Raw genomic sequence first — 25,682 nt, 5'->3', positions numbered from 1 at the left:
TCAACTAGTCGATTATTGATTGTTTGGGCCATTGGGTGAGCAATCTTTTGAATCAGAGCTTGAAAATTGGCATGAGGATACTTTGAATCATATGAGAGGTCATGGAGTCCAATGGAGGTATCCGAACCTAACTTTATTTTGAGAAGATCAAAACCCTAGTTCGAGGGTTGTGGTTTAGGAGAGTGTACAGTCAGTCAAGTCTTGAGCTTATGATATTCAAATGAGCTTGAGTATAAAAATGTGGTGGGCAAATTTTGGGGTATGACAGAGGCACATCTAAGGTGAAGATGTCTAGACTTCAGATGTTAACTACTAAGTTTGAAAATCTCAGAATGAAAGAGGATGAGACCATTCATAATTTTTACATGAATATTCTTGAAATTGTCAATACCTCTGGAGCCTTAGAACAAAAAATGTCTGAAGAAAAGTTGGTGAGAAAGATCCTAAGATCACTACCTAAGATATTTGCTATGAAGGTTACTGCTATTGATGAAGCCCAGGACATCAGCAAAATGAAGGTAGATGAACTTATTGGTTCCATACAAACCTTTGAGATGAGTATAAGTGACATTGTTGAAAAGAAGAACAAGAGCATAGCTTTTGTATCCAACACTGAAGAGGACACAGAAGAAAGCACTGGTGGAAGTACTGAAAGTTTTTCAGAAGCTATAGCCATGCTTGGAAGACAATTCAACAAGTTTGTTAAAAAAATATATCAGAAAGCCAGACGAAATGTCAAGAACACTCCCTCTAACAACGACAAGTCCTATGACTCTAGTAAAAGATCTAAACCTGAAGAGAATTCCAATGAAGGAAAAGGGATTCAGTGTCATAGATGTGAAGGATATGGACACATTAGAGCTGAATGTCCCACCTACCTTAAGGAGAAAATGAAAGGGCTATCTGTCACTTGGTCTAAAGGTGATTCTGAGAGTGAGTCTGAAGAAGAAACTGCAAAACACATCATAGCACTAACGAGTGTATGTGTATCTGATGATGATTCCAGTGAAGATGAACTAACCTTTGATGAGCTTGCAGCCTCATACAAAGAGCTATGTGTCAGGAGTGCTGAAGTTTGTAAACAAGTGGAGAAACAAAAGATACTTATAAAGGAGTTGAAAACTGAGAAGAAAGAGCATCTTGTAACCATAGACTCACTCAATGGTGAAATTAGCATGTTGAACTCCAAGCTAGATCAAATGTCAAAATCTGTCTGAATGCTGAACATTGGAACTAACACCCTGGAATAGGATTTGTGGGTAAATCAGATGCCATTTTAAGTTCAAATCCTGAAGCTCACATGTCAAACCTGATGTCAAGACCAATGTCACAACATCATGGAAACAGAAGCATGAACCAGACAAAGAGGAAGTTTCGAAGATGGAGGTGTTATTATTGTGGAAGATTTGGACACATAAAGCCATTTTGCTTCAGACTATTTGGATATCCTAACAATACTCATCAAGACAAACTCAAACAAGGTACTCCTTTGAAGAATCAACAATGGGTGGCCAATAGTGTTGCTCTAATAGCTCACACCTCTCTAAAAGTATCAGCCAAAGAAGACTGGTATCTTGACAGTGGTTGTTCAAAATATATGTCTGTAATGAAGAACCTCTTGGTGGATATCAAACCTCATTTCACTAAGTATGTGACCCTTGGTAATGGAGTAAAAAGGGAAATCATAGGTGTTGGAAAGTTAAAAGGTCTCGGTGTCCTTACATTGAACAATGTCTTTCTAGTAAAAGGATTGACTGCAAATCTTATTAGTATCAGTCAACTATGTGATCAAGGGTTCAATATCAGATTCACTTAAGAAGGATGTGTTGTCACCAATGGAGAAAATGAGGAATTCATGAAACGATATATATCTAAGGATAATTGCAACTTATAAGAGCCTAAAATCTCAAAGTACTCCTCTACATGTTCTATGACCAAAGAAGAAATTGAGGGTAATCATCAAGAAAGACCTGTCAAACCAGAAATTCCCTTTACCAAGATAGAATTATGTTGAAGAAATGGATGAATCTGATGATGAGTCTTATATTGGAGAACTCACCATTAGTGAACTTGCTGCTAGATTCTCTGAGACTTGCCTAAGGAATGAAAGATTGTGTAAAAGAGTAATGGAGTAAAAGAATGCTCATGCACTCCTACAAGAAGAAAGAGTAAGTCTCCTGTCAAACATTGCTGCCCTGGAGAGAAGATTGTTAAACACAAGATCTAACAAACAGGCAACAATGGGAAGTAATCAAGCTATAAATATCAGCAAGTTAGAGGTAAGAGTCATTCCTAACAAGATGATGGAAAAGATGTCTAATCAAAGGCTCCAACATCTGGAAAAACATCAAGAAAAGGGTACATCTCTCTCGATAAAGAGATGCCATCAATTTGGCAAGATAGGTCACTTGAGGTCCACATGTCCCGAACTTAGTGCACCTACCAGAAGGAAGATCTCTCAACATAAAAATTTGGCCAGAATAGAGCCACATTAGCATAAGTTATGTGGTGACATTGAACACTCAAGTTTTGGCTTAAATGAAAAGAACTCCATAGGCAAAATAGGAAGTTCTAAAAGAAGGAGACCTAAATAAGATGAAGGTCTCAGAGAAGAGGAGATCAACCTTACTTTAAGAAAGAACCCAACAATGAAGATTGATGCTCTGGAAGAAGCTGAGACTACTCAGTAGGTTGTGGGAATGTCAAAACAGATGTCTTAACATCTGAATATGCTAAAGAATCAAGTGTGTGCATTGAGATAAAAGGTTCATCTGGAATCGGTATTCAAAGTGCTCTAAATAAGGAGATTATATTTGGGAATCAACTACCAGAAGCTATCAAAAGATCAAGGGAAACATCTGCAGCTACCTGGACTATATGAAACCTTGACCTAAAGAAGATAATGTTCAAGGAAAGTACTACATGGAATGTGGTACCAAGGAGGCTATCTATTGATCATGAACTTCATCTAAAGAAGGAGCCACCGATAATAGACCAATCTTCAAAATCCTGGAATGTGAGAGTAAATGATTCAAAAATCAACTTGGGAGATCAATAAAGCAACAATTATATGATATTCCTTGTCACAAATGAGGTTGTAAATCTGATGATTGTTGTGACTCATATGAAGGGTACAGACATCTCAAATGGATGTGTTCCCGTTGAAATCTATCTGACCCCTCGGCTGAGCAATATACAGAACTCTGTATCTATCTCCTCTACTGAAGTTGATCATATAACTACAAACAATGATTGGTCTCAATCAGGGTGGATATAACAAAGTATTTTGAAGTATAATGTCAAAGAGAATGTCGTAACATTATTCTGCAACATCATTAGACATCTCTTCATCAAAGATTGTGTGGAGAACAAAGATATTTCCTTGAAGCATGTGGCCACTGATCTACAAATTGTTGATATTTTTACAAAGGCCTTAAATGCAAATCAATTTAAAAATTTAAAGGGTAGGTTAGACATTTTCCCTCATGAAGAATTATAGCAATTAATTCTATTTGGGGAATATATTTTGGGCTTTTTAATTATTCAATATTTGAAATATCCCCTAATTGATTACTATATCAAGTTCCTCTTAATTCTCCATCCCACTGATCTACCCTATTATCTTCAACAACCTAATTTGTTCTTGAACTGTTCTCTCACTCTCCACAGTCGTGTCCCAAGAATTATTCTGAAATACTTCAAGATGTCACAATAATCAGATTCCTCCTCTCCCAAGAAGTTGCCCCCCACCGGTGCTCCTGACTCTGTTCCAAGAACTGAACCGGTTAACCCTAATCAAGTTCTTGATGTTGCTCTGTTAAGAATGGTTAGTGTTGATGATCTAAAGATCAAGAAATATCGAACATCACATGCAAGAAGACCCAAGGAATCTATTCAAACTAAGGACGCTAATCCAAGGAGGGATTAAAGTATGTTCACGAAGCCATTACCAAACTTGTTAATCGTATCTTTGATGAACAACATCAGGTCCTTGGGATATCTGTTCCTCTGCAAAATGTGATTCCTGAACCTGTTGTTGTAACTAGGACAAACATCGTAGGGAAGTCCTCTAATGATGATGATGTCCATATTGTTGATGATGATGTTCACAAAGACAATGATAATGAAGATGTCACTGAGGATGTCAATGACATTAGGAATACTGGTGCTGATGCTAGTACAGGTACTGTTGCAAGCACAAGCACATATGTTGTGGATCTTGATGACTATTCTGATAATGATTTGGTAGCTGCTGTGAACCCTTGCATAGCCAAAAGGCTCATGACTAGGAGGAAAGGTAAGGCTGTTCTACAAAGTTCTCCAAAGAGAAAGGTTGGTCCTAAAAGTCCCTCTGCTAACTATATCTGGAAGAAAAGTACCTCTACAGGTCCCATAAAGAGCAGAGTTGTATCTCAGAGTATTTTTGTTGGTCCGACCAAATCTTGGAGCAAGGTGATTCCCAAGAAAAGGAAGGCTCAAGCTATTGTTGACACTGACTCTGGTGTTGATGTTAATGTTCAAGACATTCCACCAAGGAAGATACCAACAACTAGCAAGCTGGTTGCTAGTGTTCCTGAGGTACCTATTGATAATATCTCTTTTCATTACCCTTCCAGTGTCAATAGGTGGAAATATGTTCACCACAAGAGGTTAGCTTTGGAAAGGGAGTTGGCTCAGAATGTCCTTGAGAATAAAGAGATCATGGATCTGATTCTTGAAGTTGGACTATTGAAAACTGTTGTTAATTTTCCTGCATCATATAAAATACTTGTTAAAGAGTTTGTTGTGAATCTATCAGAAGACTGCGCTAATAGAAAATCAAAGGATTTTAGAAAAGTATATGTGAGAGGAAAGTGTGTTACCTTCTCCTCAACTGTCATCAACAATTTTCTTGGAAGATCTGATGAAGCCCAACCTGAGCTGGAAGTGACCGACAACAAAATATGTGAGGTTATCACTGCTAAGCAGGTGAAAGCCGGGCCGTTGAAAGGAATAATTTCTACAAGCAAGCTCAGCATAAAATATGCAATGCTACACAAGATTGGAGTTGCTAACTGGGTGCCCACAAACCACAAGTCAACTATTACTACTATGCTGGGAAAGTTTATATATGATGTTGGAACCAAGACAAAGTTTGACTATGGTACTTACATATTTGACCAGACAATGAATCATGTCGGGAGTTATAGTGTGAAGGGTCCTATTGCCTTCCCATCCATCATATGTGGTATAATCATGAATCAGTACCCTAATATCCTAAGTGAAAATGATGTTGTTTGCAAGAGAGAAAGTGCTTTATCATTTCACTAAAAACTTTTTCAAGGAACACGTGTTCCTGACATTGTCACAACATCAGCTGGAACATCCAAAGACAACACACCTACAAGTAAAGCTGTTGTGATAGCAATGCTCAGGGAAAAATGCAAGGATCTGAAGTCTAGAAAGCTGACTCTTGAAAAGTTAATCAGTTCTCTTGAGATGGAAGAAGGTGCTGAGTTTGCTGAGAATGAAGCAGGTCCTACAGAACATGATGAAGAAGAAGAGGCCAGTCAAGATGATGGCACAAATGATGAAGATAATGTTGGCTCCAGTAGCCCTGATGATTTGTATTTTTCCTGGTTGATTTGTATTTTTTTGGTTGTCTCTTTTTAATTCTGGCCTGTACTTATTGAATATCAAGGTTGCTTTGGCAACATTTCTGGCACAAATGGGGAGTAGTGTATGTCACCCCAAAACAAGTGAATTTTTTTGGATGGTGTGGCATCATTAGTGTATGTCACCCCATAACAAGTAATTTTTTTGGATGGTGTAATACGGTAGGAGAACTGACTTTTAATAAATGTTGCGGATAGCAAGATTCGCCACCGACTTTTATTTTATCCAATTAGGAAAGGCAAAAAGAACAAGAAAGACCTTTGAAAGATTTTGAGTTCGGGGGGTAGGTTATACAAAGGGAAGGTGTAACCACCCTTTGTATCCACGATTATCCATGGGCTCTTAATTGCTTAGCTCACTTTTTGTATGTTTGAAATGTTTGAAAGAGTTTAGTGTGTGCATAGTAAAACATTTGAATAAGGACTTTAACTTGTAAATAAGTGTAGCCTTTTGGAAATTGTTTTGAAAAGAGGTGTGAAAAGCATTTGAATTTGAATTGAGCAAGCAATTAAGAGCACTTACCCTAATAGTGGATCGTTCTTATTCTTTAAGTCTTTTATTTGAAAGGGCTATCCATACCATGAGGAGGGTAGGTAGTCTTTTCATTGGATGTACGGGTCATCGAGGGTCAACGTTCGCCATAAGTCTATCCATACCACAAGAAGGGCAGGAAGTCTTTAGGAAAGGATGGAATAGTCATTTGTAGGCAACCAGTAAGGATACCTTAGCAATCGAAGGGACTATCATCAAGATCATTTATCATAGGCAACATCGAATGGACGGGATCTTTTTATGATGATTTTATTCGTAGGAAGCAAGCTAAGGTATCCCATACGCTCGAAGGGACTTGACTATTTTGATCGAAAGGCAGCATAAGAGGAGTTTACCCTAAAGGTGGGTGTGTGCAGCAATCACGTTAGTTGAATTCAATTATGTTATCTTGGATTAGGTGAGCTATGTTCAATTTATTGTTATCACTCCCTACTTTGCTAACCACGCAAGTAATAGCAGTTATAATTTGCGGAAAATAAAATACAGAAAGTAAAGTCCTACGCTATTACAAGGCTTCAGGATGGGGATACATAGCCAAAAAAACCCGGGGAATGCGGAAAGTAAAGTGCAAGGAAATAAAAGCCTAATTAACTATTACATAAAAAACCTGGCAACCTACACATATTTTCTAGAAATTAAATAAACAAATAAGTGAGTAATCAAATAAAAGACAGAATTTAAATAATCATGCGACATTCAAGAGTTTTGAGGTTAGAAGAGAATTGCGAGAAATTGGAAGTTAGTGAAAAAGTTTGATTTTGAAATTAGTTAAAACCTAATTCTAATGATTATTAATTAAATCCATCTAGAAATAAAAGTTCGTTTAAATCCTAATTACCTAATTAAATTTAATCTAATTAAACTAATTAATTAAAAATCTAACTAAATTAAAATTAACCTAAATATTTATCCTAGTTCTAAGTAATTTTTATTAACTAATTTAACTTAATTATTAAATTAAAATTTATTAATTAATAAAAAGTGTTAATCCTAATTTTTTAAAATATTTTGGTGATTTTTGGTTGGTTGGTTTGATTAAAAATAAAAAGAAAAACACTTAAAACAATATATTAAAGAAACAAAATAAAATGAAAAAAATAATAGAACCAGGCACTGGGATCCAGTGCATTATTCCTCTGAGTGTCCATGGTAGGCTGCTGCATCAGGTGCATTGGAATCAATCTGGCCACGATCCAACGGTGATGATAAGAAGGTGCGTTGTGAGCTGCGCTGAAAGAGAAACACTGGATCTGAAAGCTTGTGAAATCAATGAGTTAGTTAAAAATAAAGAGAGACGCTGGGGATCAAACCCGCTCCCCTTTAGTCTCTAGCCATGCGATTTTTCCTACCAGACTGGGCACGTTTGCTGTAAATAACATTCACCAAAGAAAATAAATATAATAATATGAAATCAAATAATAAATTCAAGAATCAGTCAAACGAGTGGGTCCCAAGTGGTACTGGCTGACGAATCAAAAGAGGAGAGAGAGAACTAATTGCTCTGTCCAGCCAATAGTACCGCACCAAACAGCCACGCGTTATGGTCAAAGGTCACCATGTACTGTTCATCTTCTTCACCATTAGACCTACGATTTTGCTGCGAATCTGCTACAAATTACCTGCGGATTTTGTTGCCATTTTCGTAGAGAAATCTGCAGGAATCAAACCTTACAAAATACGAGGCAAACAATAATCATGACAGCCCAGATCACTTAAATAAAACGCTACGGACTCAATGGGAGAGTCGTTTTGGCCTAAATCATCGTATAGCATTGAAAACGAATGCATACATCCTTTGTGCCCTAACAATGGTGTAACTTTCTATAGGCTTCAAAGCTTCAGTTATATGATTCTAACCTCTTCTAAACAACATTAGGAGCACGTTAGTATGGTTAGTTTGATTGAAAACATACTAGATAATCAAAAACGAAAAATTTACCATGAAGAACATGATGAACATAAGACTCACGTTCTGGGAAACATGGGACTAAACCAATGAACCATTCTTACCCTATGCCACCTTGAGAGGATGTTGGAGTAGGTTATGAGATTCGAACAAGCTTGAGGAAGGCTCACGTAAATTCCATCATTCTTTGATATTTTTGGCACCTTGAAACCTTGCCTCCTCTCTTTTTTCGTCTTTTTTTCTGTGCTGAGCAAGTTGTTGTTTTTATAAGGATTTAATTAGGGTGAAACTTGGGAAAGAATCATAAGAATGATTGAAACAAAATTGATTGCAATATTTGCATAAAATCATTCAATTTATGGTTCTAATCATATCTCTTTTTCTCTCCATGAAATTTTCTTGATTTACTCTCAATATATTTCTCAATATTTGATGGAAATATAACCTCATTCAAATTTTTGATTATTTGCATTATTCTATTCAATTAATATTGAATTTAAATTATCAATATATGAATAAAATAGAATACTGATATACATACACGTAATCCAGTAATTTTGGTGTGACGCTTATATTGAGATTGACGTGTTTAAGGATATTAAAGGCAGATGAGATTCAAATATGAATGAAATTGACCAAACACTGTTGGGTTACAACAATAAAGAATTGATGAGGAATATATGTGGATTAACTAATTATCTAATGATGAATTACAAAAACAATATTTTACTTTGGAACGATTGTGGAGCGGCAATGGAGCATTTTTCTTTTATTGTAAACATTATTTGGATATGTCTAAACCAAATATTGTTTTAATCATGGAGACAACGACATGGCTTAATAATATAAGTAGGAATTTTGAGATCCTCAATTAGGATGCTTATGATTTTCAAGGGCTTTTGGAATAAGGACTTGGTAAAAATTAAGTTTTAACAAAGTTGTTTCAGTACCTACACTTAGTATTCACTATGGTGGTGGGAGAAAATTGTTAGAACAAGATTTGTTCTGATCAATATTCTTAGTTTTGATGATAACAAGGATATGAATTTTGTGTGAGATAATGTGGTACTCTAATACATTGCAATTTCCCTTTCAGGAAATATATAAAAAGTATGCACAAATCAGCGCTCAGAAGCTTTGTCTCAGAAGGTTCAGCATGCAACATCAGAACATGGTCTAGCAAGACATCAGAAGATGGTCAAGGAAGAATCAGAACATGGGTCTATGGAAGCATCAAAAGAACTTGAGATCAGAAGCAGAAGCACTGAAGTTCTCATGGTATCATGCTCAGAAGCACTTCAAGGTCAAAAGACAAGAAGATGCTATGCACCAAGCTGTTTGACTCTGATGATATTCAAACGTTGTATACACAAACATCAGATCAGAAGAAAGTACAGGTGGCAGGCTACGCTGACTCACAAAAGGAACGTTGGAAGCTATTAAAGGCAACGTCAGTAGACACAGCGTGAACAAGGCTCGAGGTAGTTGACAAAAGCGTGAAACATTAAATGCAATGCTGTACGGAATACGCAAAGCATTAAATGCTCCCAACGATCATCTTCTCAAGTGCCTATAAATATGAAGTTCTGATGAGAAGCAAGGTTAACAAATCCTCAACGAACTTATTCTGAAAAACTTGCTGAAACATTGTTCAACTCAAAGCTCATAAACTTCATCTTCATCAAAGCTCACTACATTGCTGTTGTAATATATTAGTGAGATTAAGCTTAAACGTTAAGAGAAATATCACTGTTGTGATTACAGCTTTTCAGAAGCATTTGTAAAACTCTTAGAATTGATTACATTAATTTGTAAGTAACTAAAGTGATCAAGTGTTGATCAGGATACTCTAGGAAGTCTTAGCTTGTGTCTAAGCAGTTGTATTTAGAGTGATCACGTGGTGGTCAGGATACTCTAAGAAAGTCTTAGCTTGTGTCTAAGCATTTGTTCCTAGAGTGATCAGGTTGTGATCAGGATACTCTAGAAGACTTAGTCGTGGGCTAAGTGGAAAACCATTGTAATCTGTTGCGATTAGTTGATTAAATCCTCAGGTGAGGTAAATCACTCCGTGGGGGTGGACTGGAGTAGTTTAGTTAACAACGAACCATGATAAAAATAACTGTGCAATTTGTTTTATCACTCAAGTGTTTTAAACTACACTTATTCAACCCCCCCCCCCTTTCTAAGTGTTTTTCTATCCTTCAATTGGTATTAGAGCGCCGGTTCTAAGGTGCAAGCACTTAACCGTGTTTAGAAAAGATTCAGGAAGAGAAAAACGCTTCTCTAAAAGATGGCTGGTGAAATTCCAACAAATACATCTGCATCTACATCTGGCTCTACTGAGCAATACAATGGTAACAATAGTTATACTAGACCACCAGTATTTGATGGTGAAAACTTTGAATACTGGAAAGATAAACTGGAAAGTTACTTTCTTGGTCTAGATGGTGAATTATGGGATCTTCTGATGGATGGTTACAAACATCCAGTGAAAGCTAGTGGCGTAAAGCTTACGAGGCAAGAAATGGATGATGATCAGAAGAAGCTTTTCAAGAATCATCATAAATGTAGGACTGTTTTGCTGAATGCTATCTCTCATGCTGAGTATGAGAAGATATCTAACAGGGAAACTGCCCATGATATATATGAGTCATTGAAAATGACCCATGAGGAAAATGCTCAAGTCAAGGAGACTAAAGCTCTTGCTCTAATCCAGAAATATGAAGCCTTCAAGATGGAGGATGATGAAGATATTGAGAAGATATTCTCAAGATTTCAAACTCTAACTGCTGGATTGAGAGTTCTGGATAAAGGCTACACCAAGGCTGATCATGTAAAGAAGATCATCAGAAGCTTACCCAGAAGATGGGGTCCAATGGTGACTGCATTCAAGATTGCCAAGAATCTAAATGAAGTTTTGTTGGAAGAGCTTATCAGTGCCTTGAGAAGCCATGAAATAGAGCTGGATGCAAACGAGCCTCAGAAGAAAGGTAAGTCTATTGCATTAAAATATAATGTTAAAAAATGCACTAACGCCTTTCAGACTAGAGAAGAAGATCCTGAAGAATCAGAATCTGAAGAAGAAGATGAACTGTCCATGATCTCCAGAAGGGTAAACCAACTCTGGAAGAGCAAGCAAAGGAAGTTCAGAAGCTTCAGAAGTTCAAAGAAATTTGAACGTGGAGAATCTTCTGGTGACAGAAGATCTGACAAGAAGAAGGCTGTCTGCTATGAGTGCAATGAGCCTGGACATTACAAGAACGAGTGTCCAAAACTTCAGAAGGAGAATCCCAAGAAGAAGTTTCATAAGAAGAAAGGTCTTATGGCAACATGGGATGATTCTGAATCAGAATCAGAATCAGACTCTGAAGGAGAGCAAGCCAACTTCGCGCTGATGGCTACAGAAGATGATGGATCAGAATCTACATCAGAATCAGATTCTGAAGAGGTATTTTCTGAACTATCTAGAGAAGAGTTAGTTTCCAGTTTAACAGAACTTCTGGAACTCAAGGCTCATATTAGTATCAAATACAAAAAGATGAAGAAGCAGTTTGAATTTGAAACTAAGAAGCTGGAAGTGGAAAATTATGAACTGAAGGAAAAAGTTTTAAATCTATCCAAAGATAGTGGATCTCCTTCTGAAACAGAAAAATCCATTCCAAGTCTCAATCATATTCTGAAAGAATATGACTCGAGCTTCAGAAAGTTCTTATGTAGAAGTATTGGCAGAAGTCATCTTGCTTCTATGATATATGGTGTTTCTGGAAACAGAAGGTTTGGCTTTGGCTATGAGGGTGATACCTCACATAAATTTGAACCTATTGATAATCTGAAGATCACATACAAGCCACTGTATGATCAGTTCAAATATGGCCATGCTCATGATATTAGGCTCACTTCACATGCACAGAAGTTTAACACTGTTCACACTAAGAAGCAGGTGACACATCCTAAGAAATATCATGATGAAAAACCTAAAGAATATCATGCTGTTCCTCCTGTTAAATATTTTGCTAAACCCAAGTTCAATCAGAACTTGAGGAGAACTAACAAGAAAGGACCCAAGAAATTGTGGGTACCTAAGGAGAAGATAATTTCTGTTGCAGATATCCTTGGCGGCAAAGAGGACAAAAAGCAAAATGTCATGGTACCTGGACTCTGGGTGCTCGCGACACATGATAGGAAGAAGGTCTACATTCCAAGACCTGGTGCTTAAGCCAGGTGGAGAAGTCAAGTTCGGAGGAGATCAGAAGGGCAAAATCATTGGCTCTAGAACCATAAGTCTTGGTAACTCTCCTTCCATAACTAATGTACTTCTTGTAGAAGGATTGACGCATAACTTATTGTCCATAAGTCAATTAAGTGACAATGGTTATGATATAATCTTCAATCAAAAGTCTTGCAAGGCTGTAAGTCAGAAGGATGGCTCAATGCTATTTACAGGCAAGAGAAAGAACAACATTTATAAGATTGATCTTTCTGATCTTGAGAAGCAGAAGGTGACTTGTCTTATTTTTGTTTCTGAGGAGCAATGGGTCTGGCACAGAAGATTAGGACATGCTAGTTTGAGAAAGATTTCTCAGATTAACAAACTAAATCTGGTCAGAGGACTCCCAAATCTGAAATACAAATCAGATGCTCTTTGTGAAGCATGTCAGAAGGGCAAGTTCTCCAGACCTGCATTCAAGTCTAAGAATGTTGTTTCTTCCTCAAGGCCGTTAGAACTCTTGCACATTGATCTGTTTGGCCCAGTCAAAACAGCATCTGTCAGAGGGAAGAAATATGGATTAGTCATCGTAGATGATTATAGCCGCTGGACATGGGTAAAGTTCTTAAAACACAAGGATGAGTCTCATTCAGTGTTCTTTGAATTCTGCACTCAGATCCAATCTGAGAAAGAGTGCAAAATCATAAAGGTCAGAAGTGATCATGGTGGCGAATTTGAGAACGGATTCTTTGAGGAGTTCTTCAAAGAAAATGGTATTGCCCATGATTTCTCTTGTCCTAGAACTCCACAGCAAAATGGAGTTGTAGAGCGAAAGAATAGGACTCTACAATAAATGGCCAGAACCATGATCAATGAAACCAATATGGCTAAGCATTTATGGGCAGAAGCAATAAACACTGCGTGTTATATTCAGAATAGAATCTCTATCAGACCTATTCCAAATAAGACTCCTTATGAATTGTGGAAGAACAGAAAGCCCAACATTTCATATTTCCATCCTTTTGGATGTGTATGTTTTATTCTGAATACTAAAGATCATTTTGGTAAGTTTGATTCTAAAGCACAAAAATGTTTTCTTCTTGGATATTCTGAACGCTCTAAAGGCTACAGAGTATACAATACTGAAACATTGATTGTAGAAGAATCAATCAATATCAGGTTTGATGATAAGCTTGGTCTTGAAAAACCAAAGCAGTTTGAGAATTTTCAGATTTTGATATTGATATATCAGAAGCAGTAGAACCAAGAAGCAAAGCTGCAGAAGCTGGCAGTCTCAGAAGCAATTGATCAGAAGATCAAGTTGCTGCATCTTTAGAGAATCTCAGGATTTCTGAAGAGCCAACAGTCAAAAGATCACCTAGACTTGTTTCAGCTCATTCAGAAGATGTGATCCTTGGAAAGAAAGATGATCCCATCAGAACAAGGGCATTCCTTAAGAACAATGCCGAATGTCAATTAGGTCTTGTTTCTTTGATCGAGCCAACTTCTGTTGATCAAGCTCTAGAAGATCCAGATTGGATAATTGCCATGCAAGAAGAACTCAATCAGTTTACAAGGAATGATGTATGGGACTTGGTTCCTAGACCAAAAGGATTTAACATCATCGGCACTAAGTGGGTGTTTAGAAACAAGCTAAGCGTGAAGGGAGAAGTGGTAAGAAACAAAGCCAGACTGGTTGCTCAAGGTTATAGTCAGCCAGAAGGGATTGACTACACAGAAACCTTTGCACCAGTGGCCAGGTTAGAATCTATTCGTCTATTAATTTCTTTTGCCACTCAACATAACATCACTCTTTATCAGATGGATGTCAAGAGTGCCTTCTTAAATGGTTATATAGATGAAGAAGTTTATGTCCATCAACCTCCTGGTTTTGAAGACTCCATGTCTCCAAATCATGTTTTTAAATTAAAGAAATCATTATACGGATTGAAGCAAGCTCCTAGAGCTTGGTATGAACGTTTAAGTTCTTTCTTTCTGGAAAATGGTTTCACTAGAGGAAAAGTGGACACTACTCTCTTTTGTAAAACCTTTAAAAAGGGTATTTTAATATGTCAAATATATGTTGAAGATATCATCTTTGGAACATCTAATGCTACACTTGGAAAGGAGTTTGCTGAATCTATGCAGGCTGAATTTGAAATGAGCATGATGGGAGAACTCAAGTATTTCCTTGGGATTCAAATCAACCAAACTTCTGATGGAACCTATGTTCATCAAACGAAGTATGTGAAAGAACTTCTGAAGAAGATTAATCTTTCTGAAAGCAAAGAAGCCAAAACTCCTATGCATCCAACATGTGTCCTAGGTAAGGATGAGGTAAGTAAGAAGGTAGATCAGAAGTTGTACAGAGGTATGATTGGATCTCTTCTATACCTAACTGCTTCTAGACCTGACATTCTCTTCAGTGTTTGTTTGTGTGCTAGATTCCAATTGGATCCGAGAGAATCTCATTTATCTGCGGTTAAGAGAATTCTGAGGTATCTGAAAGGTACTACTAATGTTGGTTTAGTTTACAGAAGATCCAAAGATTACAACTTAGTAGGATTCTGTGATGCTGACTATGCTGGAGATAGAATTGAAAGAAAGAGTACTTCTGGAAGTTGTCAATTTCTTGGAAGTCATCTGATCTCATGGTACAGCAAGAAGCAAGCTACTATTGCCCTCTCAACAACAGAAGCAGAATATGTTGTTGCTGCTGGGTGTAGCACACATGCTCTGGATGAGAAGTCAGCTAGAAGATTATCAGATATATGAGAGTAACATTCTTATTTTCTGTGATAATACTTCTGCTATATGTTTATCTAAGAATCCTATCTTACATTCAAAAGCTAAACATATTGAGATTAAACATCATTTCATAAGGGACTATGTTCAGAAGGGTGTTATATCTTTAAACTTTGTGGATACAGACCATCAATGGGCTGATATCTTTACAAAACCCCTTGCTGAAGATAGGTTTAAGTTCATTCTGAAGAATATCAGTATGGATTTATGCCCAGAATGAGAAGATGAAAAGATCTTATGTATGAGTATCTTCTGAAATGAGATTGGATTAGTCTTTTATAAGAAGTTCTGATTGTGATCAATTAGAAGTAGTGATTCTGTTATTACTAAAGTTTCATTGTCTAAGTTGACTCAGAATCTCTTTAAAAGTAAAACAGCTGTAACTGGCTATCCAGATGGTAAACACGTGTTCACTATTTCTGGACAAGCGTGCGTGCAGTTGAGGGGACGCCTACTTAGGTAACTGTGCTAAACACCTCTTTTGTCATTATTATCTCTCCTCACGTCACGTAACATTAAATGCTATCCATCATTTCCTTTTATTTTTTTCTTTTAATACTCTTCAACGTTTCTTTTCCCTCTATTTATTTCTCTCTGATTGTTGCATCTGTTATTCTGCATACATCTTTTGTAATCCTGCTTGTTTAATCAATGAAAAGTTTAATTCTGTTTCTTTCCTTTGTCGTTTTCTACATCTGAATCTTTTATATTCTTTTTGATGTTATGACAAAAAGGGGGAGAAAATATATGATAAATGATCTGATTAATATTATCAGTTACCGGGTAAAAAGGCCCCACATTACTAACAGGACTTGCAAAGTTCTATGCTTTAAGTTGTGTTGTTACAGGAATTGAAGATTCAAGATCAATATAAGAAGCAACAAGATGAATCAAGTTCTTGGATTCTTGAAGCAAGCTGAGCGCTATGAAGCTTCAGAATCAGAAGCAAGAAGCAAGAAGGAAGAATGTTCAGATATTCTGATGATAGAATATGATCTGAAACATTATGTCTATTTGTTTAGATACATTCTATATGGCTCTGATACATATTATGTGTTCTGAAACATATTCTATGTTCTGACTCATTCATGCTGACTTTTGTCGTTTAGTTTTGTTCTGTAACATTTCAGGATGTAGAGATGCTCTGATAAAGCTCTGGTACATTCAACAATGTTCTGATACAATCTAGCATGAAGTGATATGAGAAGAAATTCAAGCTCTGAAGCTGTCCAAATTGAAGCAAGAATCAAAAGCTGCGAATGTTCTGAAGATCAAAGAAATTCAAGTTCTGAAGCTGTCCGATGGAAGCAGAAGTCAGAAGCTGTGAATGTTCTGAAGATCAAAGAAAATCAAGTTCTGAAGCTGTCCGATGGAAGCAGAAGTCAGAAGCTGTGAATGTTCTAAGGATCTAAAGAAATTCAATGTTCTGAAGCTGTCCTATGGAAGCAAAAATCAGAAGTCATGAATGTTCTGAAGATCAAGCAATGTGAACGTCTCTACTGAAATACTCAGGGAAGTCTTTTATTTATAAAACTCTCCTAGTATTAATTTCAGGGGGAGATTATTCATCTCAGGGGGAGATTTTTAATCTCAGGGGGAGACATATTCACATGCTTATTCTATAGCTGTGTAAATTGTCTTTAGCCGTCTGCTCTTTCTGATCGCAAATTCATATCATTTATATATATTTTTGTCATCATCAAAAAGAGGGAGATTGTTAGAACAAGATTTGTTCTGATCAATATTCTTAGTTTTGATGATAACAAGGATATGAATTTTGTGTGAGATAATGTGGAACTCTAATACATTGCAATTTCCCTTTCAGGAAATATATAAAGAGTATGCACAAATCAGCGCTCAGAAGCTTTGTCTCAGAAGGTTCAGCATGCAACATCAGAACATGGTCTGGCAAGACATCAGAAGATGGTCAAGGCAGAATTAGAACATGGGTCTATGGAAGCATCAGAAGAACTTGAGATCAGAAGCAGAAGCACTGAAGTTCTCATGGTATCACGCTCAAAAGCACTTCAAGGTTGGAAGACGAGAAGATGCTATGCACCAAGCTGTTTGACTCTGATGATATTCAAACGTTGTATACACAAACATCAGATCAGAAGAAAGTACAGGTGGCAGGCTACGCTGACTGACAAAAGGAACGTTGGAAGATATTAAAGGCAACGTCAGTAGACACAGCGTGAACAAGGCTCGAGGTAGTTGACAAAAGCGTGAAACATTAAATGCAATGCTGTACGGAATACGCAAAGCATTAAATGCTCCCAACGGTCATCTTCTCAAGTGCCTATAAATATGAAGTTCTGATGAGAAGCAAGGTTAACTAATCCTGAACGAACTTATTCTGAAAAACTTGCTGAAACGCTGTTCAACTCAAAGCTCAGAAACTTCATCTTCATCAAAGCTCACTACATTGCTGTTGTAATATATTAGTGAGATTAAGCTTAAACGTTAAGAGAAATATCATTGTTGTGATTACAGCTTTTCAGAAGCATTTGTAAAACTCTTAGAATTGATTACATTAATTTGTAAGTAACTAGAGTGATCAAGTGTTGATCAGGATACTCTAGGAAGTATTAGCTTGTGTCTAAGCAGTTGTATTTAGAGTGATCACGTGGTGGTCAGGATACTCTAAGAAAGTCTTAGCTTTTGTCTAAGCATTTGTTCCTAGAGTGATCAGGTTGTGATCAGGATACTCTAGAAGACTTAGTCGTGGGCTAAGTGGAAAACCATTGTAATCTGTTGCAATTAGTGGATTAAATCCTCAGGTGAGGTAAATCACTCCGTGGGGGTGGACTGGAGTAGTTTAGTTAACAACGAACCAGGATAAAAATAACTGTGCAATTTGTTTTATCATTCAAGTTTTTTAAACTACACTTATTCAACCCCCCCCCCCCTTTCTAAGTGTTTTTCTATCCTTCAAAAATATTTTTTCACTCTAACATATGCTATTTTAACTGAGAAGAGTAAAAAAGTTTATTGGGAGGATTTAAAGAATATTGCGAGACATGTGTCCCATGACTGGTTGGTGAAAGGTGATGCTTCAACTTTCTTGAGAAATTTTAACCTTTTAAAGACATAATCAGTGAGTGCAAGATTCTTGATCTTGATGTCAGGTCTAGATTTACATAGAGAGGTCATACCTACCATGGTGGAAACCATACTCTTAAGAAACTAAATCAAGTCTTATGCAATAGAAATTAGAGGCTGAACTTTCTAGAAACAATAGTTTAAGTGTTGATGTGAGTGAAATTCTCTGACAATCATAGACTATTAATTTTGGGAATTTCTTATTCCATCTCATGCTTTTCCAGCGCACCACGTGAAATTTCGAGAATAACCCTGAAAATCGAAAAAGAATGAACGGGTCTAAATTTGTTCTTCTTTCATTCCTAGACTTTTGCGTGATTCAAATCTCCAACTTTAAAAAGTAGAGAAAGGTGAACATCCTTGCATTGGGATCATTTCATAATTATCTACACACAAAAATACCAATCAATTCAATTTTTTTCCCTTTAAGAACATGTTAATTCCTTTCTACGACAATTGCGTGATTCTCCAAAGGTCGAGCAGCAGTAGAATGCGGTGTTTAACATCGTTCATTTAAAAAACACAAACAAATTAAAACGTTTGCGCCGAACAACAATGACTTTGATTCCTGAAAAGGATACGTAGGCATTAGGTCGCGGGGCCTAAACAAGCACATCTTTGCAAATATTTCTTTCTTTTCCCCGCACTTTCTTTTCTTTCTTTTTCATGCATTTCCTTTTAGCATTATACTTTAGACTTTTAGCTTTAGACACCCTTAGATTTAGACAACAATAGCGGATCCCGTCGAGTACGACGGGTATGCGAGGTGTTAATACATTCCCCTTGCGTAACCGACATCCTTACCCTTTCTCTTGGTCGCCAGACCTTTGTTTCTTTTTTTTCCTTTTTACGTTTTACTCGATGTTTTCCTTTCCCTTCTCATGGGATAAATAAACAATCGATGGAGACTTTATTGATTTTGATTTCGTATAGTTGTTTCAGCAGGTACACCGTGAATCTTGAAAAGACCATTGGCAAGCATTTAGGTGGATTATAAGGTACATAAATGGGTCTCTGAAAAGAGTCCTAATTTATGGTGGAGCCTTTGGTAAAGATAATAAAGCAGTAATCGAAGGGTATGTCGACTCTAATTATGAAGGTTGTAAGGATTCTAGGAAAACTATTTCTGGATATGTGTTCACTAGGTTTGGCACAACAATTACTTGGAAAGCGACACGTTGTTGCCTTATCAACTATGGAAGTGGAATATAGCTTGAAGGATTTGCTAAGGAGGTTAAGCTTCAAGGTCAAGTTATCACTGTTAAATGAATAGTCAAAACGCAATACACTTGTAGAAGATTTCAGCCTATCATGAACTAACCAAACACATCATGTGTGGCTGCATTTTTTCAAAGGAATAATCGAGCGTGGAGAAGTTCAAGTGCTGAAGATTTTGACAAATCACAATGTTGTTGATATGATCACCAGGACATTTTTAAGTTATAAGTATTACCACTGTATGCAGTTGATAAAGCTGCATGAAAAAAGCTAGCTTATCCCTTGTTCGCTGGTGTTATAGAGTTTGTTTGAAGATGGAGATTTGTGAGATATTTGATCAAACTCAAGTAGGGTTGAAGGGTAGTTTCTAGCAGTTTATAACCAATTTCATTGTGTTCTGATTGCTTCCCTCTTTCCTACCCTTGTGAGTTTCTTACCAAGAAAAAAAACCTATTATACTTTATTCTTAACATTAATTTCACAAGAATCATATTTATAGGTTTTCTCGTATACTTTCAGATTGAGGATAGCGGCTTTCGACTTGGTAAGGATTAGCTCATGAGTCAGTGTGTTAGTTTAGCGTCAGGTGTCATGCTCTAATATTGTAACACTGGGGAACACGATTTTTTGGAGTTTATATTTTATGACTCTATTTGTTTTACTTTAAAATTGGAGGGATATAGTTTCAAAGATGTTAAGCTTACCTGTATGATTTACTTTCCGCTGTGTGAACATGAGATGTTATGAATTATGATGAATTTCCTCGGTAAATGCATGACAATGACGTACGATGTTTGTTTTTCAATTTGAATTGTGGCACCCTTGTTTCATGTTACTCTGATATATTTATTTAAATTTCCGCGGGGTCTAGAAGGGTGTTACATACTTCATCAAGATTACCAAGGGGTTTCAAGAGGTTTCAATTGATAAAAGAAAGAAAATTGGTCTAATAGGCATCAAGTTTTCATGATAATATGAGATTTGGCCAAGTTACATCAAGTATAATCATGAAAATAAAGATAACTTGAAGAAATAGAAAAGTTGAAGAATTTGGAAATTTTTTTAAGTACAAATTTGTATGCTCATTTAGGTGATTTTACATGATTGTATCTTCCTCCTCAAGTATCCAAAAATGGCAAACAAGGGCTAGAATTCAAGATGACATATGATGCTACAAGTTTGTGTAAGATTTCAAGTCAAAATAAGTTCTTAAATGGTTTAAAAATCAAGGACAATATGGGGTTCAAGTTGTGAAATTGACCAAAACACTTAAAAAAAATTCTAAGTGCTTGGCAGTTGGGATTTGTGGTTTTCAAGAGGAGATATATTTTCACCAAGGCTTGATCTTATTAAACTTCCAACATCAATATTGTAATATGTCATGAGATATATCCATGGATATGAAGTCTGAAGTCATTGGATAATTGAGCATGAAGCTACGGTGCTTTAAAGCTCGTTAGTTGGAACTGCATGTACCCAAGTCCATGTCTAAAACTATGCCCAACCTAAGTTCAGACCAGGTTTTGGACCTCTAAAAAAACTCAAATTCAAAAGACGTTAACATCATTCTTGTTCATTTTCATTTTCTCTACAACTTGCAATCATGTGGCAACCACAAAATCTCACTCCTTCAATGCCAAAAACACCTTTAAACATTGCTTAGAAATTAAGGAACCTTGAACCATAACTTGCCACTTGAAAAACCAACTTGCACAAAAATGATTCTAGATCCTTCCCCACGTGCCAAATCATCTTCACACCTCTAAACAAGTTTGTTGAGCCTATTACAACCCTCACTCCATGCCTAAAGCCTTGGATCCCAAGCTAATTTCCAAACTTCCATTCAAGTGAATTTGAAATGTAACCAACTCCAAACCTTCATCCAAGCCTCAGCTAAGGATCTAAACCTATCACAAACTTCCTCAACAAGATTCAGATCATCTATATAACAACCATTTTCGTCCAAATTCAGATTTTCACCATTGTTCACTTAAAATTCACCAAATCATCTCTCTCTCTCTCTCTCTCTTCGAAATTCAAATTTCATTCACTCTCTTTCAATTCACTTCATTCTATCATCTTCAACACCATTGATAAGCACTTTTGTAACGCTTTTCTAAACCTAATTCTCCATAGATCCAGTTCTACAACTTCAAGCTTCATCCATAGAAACAATTTTCGAATTCTTTATTTTAGTGTGATTTGATCCAATTTCTTGCTTCAAACATCTTCTAAGCATCTTGTACAAGCTATTGGATACATCATCACACTTCTGTCACACCTAAATCAAGTAATTTGATCTTCACATCTTCAATACATAAATTTGACTTGGATTGAATGAATTAGCAATATCTGAAGCAAATTGAACCTGGATTCTTCTTCATCGGACATTTTTGAAGCTTATTGGATCATTATATTTTCTCTAATCATCTTGTGAAGACGCATCGAGCATACTCCAATCAGTAAGTTCATCTCAACCTCTAACTCCATGAATCTAGCATTATTTTCAATTTTCTCGATTTAATTGTATGCAAAATTCTTCACTGATTGATAACCCTAAGTTCTGGTGATTGATTCTGCGTGTACGTCATTTAATTTTAAATTCAATATTTAGGGTTCTTAGATGTTTTGGTTCAACTTGGAGAGTTGATGATGAATCTAGAGAATCTATTAACATATTTGAGATCAGTGGAGAATTTAGAATAAGATGATGGTGGTGGTTTTGATTTTTGGAAAATTTCACCAACACACGCAGTGGTGAATGATGGTCGGAAGTTCCAAGGAAGAAGAAGGAGGGCGTGCATTTTTTTGAGTTTAAAACTATGTGCTGGAACATCTTGACTGGTCCAGCGCATTTTCTTTTATTTTTAATTGTTCTAAAAATCTAAAAATTGGAAATATTGAATTGGGCCTAGCCCTTTTTTATCTACACCCTCCCTCCTTTGGCCCATTTACCATCTGAACTAAGTGATAGTTGATCCATAATTACTTTGACACCCCTGGCCCATTTAATTTTCATTTTCTTTTATTTTCTATTTGTTTTGATTTTATCTTTTTTTTTAATAGTTTTAAATGCAATAAAAAATAGTAAAAATATTTTTAATATCCAATAATATTTTAGAATGTCAATTTTAATTTTTCTTGATTTTTATTTTGATATTTTTGCATTTATTTTTAATTGATTAGTGTTTAAATACTTCATAAAAATGATTGAAAAACACTTTCCCTTTGATTTTAATTTTAGATATTTTCTAAGTGACAAAAACAAGGGTTAAATATATCTGGGATCCTTATAAATATACGACTCAACAATTTTGGGCCATCTAAAATTTTTCTTCGAATAATGGTTCTCACAAACTTTTTCATCCGCAATTTTGGTCCCTACCGTCAAATTTCATTAATAGAAGCTAGCATGGCATAAATTATGGGGATTTTAAACCTCCTCTAAACTAAAAAAAAAAAAAAACAAAAGAATTGGTCACTTATAAGTTTGTTATGCAGATTATTATTTCTCTTGATAGATTTTTATATGAATATATATCATGTTATATAACTATTGTTATGCATGAGTTTGTTGATTGTGTTGGTTTTTAGATAAATATGTGACAAACAAAGCTAAATGATTGTGTTGGTTTCTAGCCGCACTTCATGAATGGTACGGTACCATCCGAGTAACCATTCTCATGATTGTCTTGCAATGTAATCATTTTCTAAATGCATTACTAGACCAGTCAGCGAATATTATATATATATATATATATATATATATATATATATATATATATATATATATATATATATATATATATATATATATATATATATATTCTCATGATTGTCTTGCAATGTAATCATTTTCTAAATGCATTACTAGACCAGTCAGCGAATATTTTATATGACTGGTCTAGTAATGCATTTAGAAAATCATTACATTGCAAGACAATCATGAGAATATATATATATATATATATATATATATATATATATATATATATATATATATATAAAATGTAAGTGTAGCTTGATTTAAGCCTAGAGTATATTAATCCCTAAAACAGATGAATAATAAACTCATAATTGGCCATATTATCAAAATCGACAAATTACAACAGAAAGTAAAGGAAAGGATTGAACAAAACATTGATATGAGAATGAAAAGTGAAGGAGGGAATTATAGTATAATAGCGCACTCACAGGATGCTGAGAAGTATTAGCTTCGTGATGAGGCTGCGGTGTTTCTGTAATGTTGGTTTACATTGTCGTTGTTGAATTTTTCGTAATCGACAGTAATTTCTTGCTTGGATGAAAATCCACGATCTCGTCCAACCATGGAGCAGGTTTCAATGGAGATTTCAATATCATAATAATTTTTCTAAATGCTTGAATCGTTTATGGAACAGAACTGGAGGTACATACTGTTGGTACACAATGAATAAAGATGATGACAAAGAGAATAACGACACAAAGATTAATGAGAGAGAATAAAGTTGTTGATTATTAAATGATAGCTATTACAAGGCTATTTATACAAAAGAAAAAATCTTGCCACATCAGCCCTAACGGCATAAACTTAGTGAACAAGTTTAAGGTAGAAACAATACAGTACTACAAAATACTAAAATACCCTTACTACTAAACAGCTAAGCTAATGGGACCTAGAAGGTAACATCTTCTGGTCAACACTATCTTCTGAGTAACCATCAGAAGATCAACCCGCATCAGAACTTCTGATGCTCATCTTCTGAATATTGAATTACTCTTCAATACCATCCCTTGATTCATATTCTTCATACAAAGCTGACAACGCCAATTCCATCCCTCAAGAGCAGAAATTGATCCGTCTTGATTGCCTTTGTCAGAACATCTGCCATCTGCTTCTGGGTGCTACAGTGCACAACTTCTAATGTTCCATTCTGGACTTGGCTTCTCATGAAATGATACATAGTCTCAATATGCTTGCTTCTTCCGTGTAACACCGGATTCTTGGCAAGATTGATTTCATACTTGTTATCAATCATCAGCTTCAAAGGCTTCTTCACTTTAATCTTCAGATCTTCTAATAGATTCAGAAGCCACACAGCTTGACATGCAGCTACAGCGCCTGCGATGTACTCGGCTTCACAGGTAGAGCAACAACAGGTTGCTTCTTGGAACTCCAAGAAATAGGACCTCCCAGAAACATGAACAAATATCGAGAAGTACTCCTTCTATCAACTCTGTCTCCACACCAATCAGAATCAGAATAACTCAATAACTCTGATTCTTCCTTTCTACCAGAAGGAAACAATATGGCACACTTCAGAGTTCCCTTGACATATCTCAAGACTCTAACAACAGCTTGGTAATGGGACCACTTAGGTTTACTCATGAACCTACTAACCAATCCAACTGCATATCATATATCAGCTGGTATTACACAAATACCTTAGAGAACCAACCAGCTGTTTGAAGATCGTAGCATCAACATCTTCACCTTCAGAATCAGAGTCCAACTTCTGATTTGTTTCTGACAGTGTAACAGCAGCTTTGCAATTCTCCAGCTTGAATTTCTTCAGAAGTTCTAACTCATACTTCAGCTGATGCAGAATGATACCATCTTCTGAGTACAGAATCTCCATCCCTAGAAAATATGACATTTTCCCAAGGTCTGTAATCTCAAACTCATTCATCAGCACCTTCTTAAACTTCATCAGATCTTCTGGACACCTCCCTGTAAGCAATATGTCGTCAACATACAGACACAACAGAATCATATTGCTTTCAGAATGTTGCACATAAACTCAATATTCCATCTTAAACTTCTGAAACCCTTGCTTCTTGAAAAATGAATCAATTTTCAAATTCCAAGCTCTGGGTGCTTGCTTTAATCCATACAGAGCTTTATGTAATTTGTACACCATCCCTTCCTTATTCTTTTTCACAAAGCCAGGGGGTTGTGACACATATACCTCCTCTTGTAATGGACCGTTCAGAAATGCAGACTTTACATCCAGATGCATCAAAGACCATCCTCTGTTTGCAGCTAACGCAATCACCAACCTGATTGTTTCATGTCTAGCTACAGGAGCAAACACCTCAAAGTAATCTAGTCCAGGTTTCAGAAGAAAACCTCTAGCCACTAGCCTCGCTTTGTGTTTACCAATTGATCCATCTGGCTTCAGCTTTACCTTGAAAACCCATCTGACGCTGATGGCTTTCTTCTTCTTTGGAAGTTCTGTCAGCTTCCAAGTCTTGTTT

The 25,682-nt window shown here is 36.2% G+C and overlaps 1 protein-coding gene across 1 annotated transcript; it reads left to right on the top strand.

Moving 5' to 3' along the window:
• Nucleotides 1-413: 413 nt before the first annotated feature.
• Nucleotides 414-1,816, top strand: LOC131659038 (uncharacterized). The gene is made up of 3 exons (XM_058928281.1): nt 414-602; nt 720-1,201; nt 1,435-1,816. Exons 1-3 carry the CDS (start codon nt 414-416, stop codon nt 1,814-1,816), a joined length of 1,053 nt encoding a protein of 350 aa, XP_058784264.1.
• The last annotated feature ends 23,866 nt before the right edge of the window (nt 1,817-25,682 follow it).

This window comes from Vicia villosa, linkage group LG3 (genome assembly GCF_029867415.1).
Source record: "Vicia villosa cultivar HV-30 ecotype Madison, WI linkage group LG3, Vvil1.0, whole genome shotgun sequence".
NCBI classification, from domain to species: Eukaryota; Viridiplantae; Streptophyta; class Magnoliopsida; order Fabales; family Fabaceae; genus Vicia; species Vicia villosa.
This window is presented reverse-complemented; position numbering and strand designations above follow the sequence as displayed.

What these genes read in the sequence shown, in the direction of transcription:
- LOC131659038 (XM_058928281.1), top strand. Translation starts at nt 414, where the DNA reads ATGTCTGAAGAAAAGTTGGTGAGAAAGATCCTAAGATCACTACCTAAG. An exon ending in AGAACAAGAGCATAGCTTTT is followed by an intron (nt 603 to 719) that starts GTATCCAACACT and finishes AAAATATATCAG; the next exon opens with AAAGCCAGACGAAATGTCAA. An exon ending in AACTCCAAGCTAGATCAAAT is followed by an intron (nt 1,202 to 1,434) that starts GTCAAAATCTGT and finishes ATTTTGCTTCAG; the next exon opens with ACTATTTGGATATCCTAACA.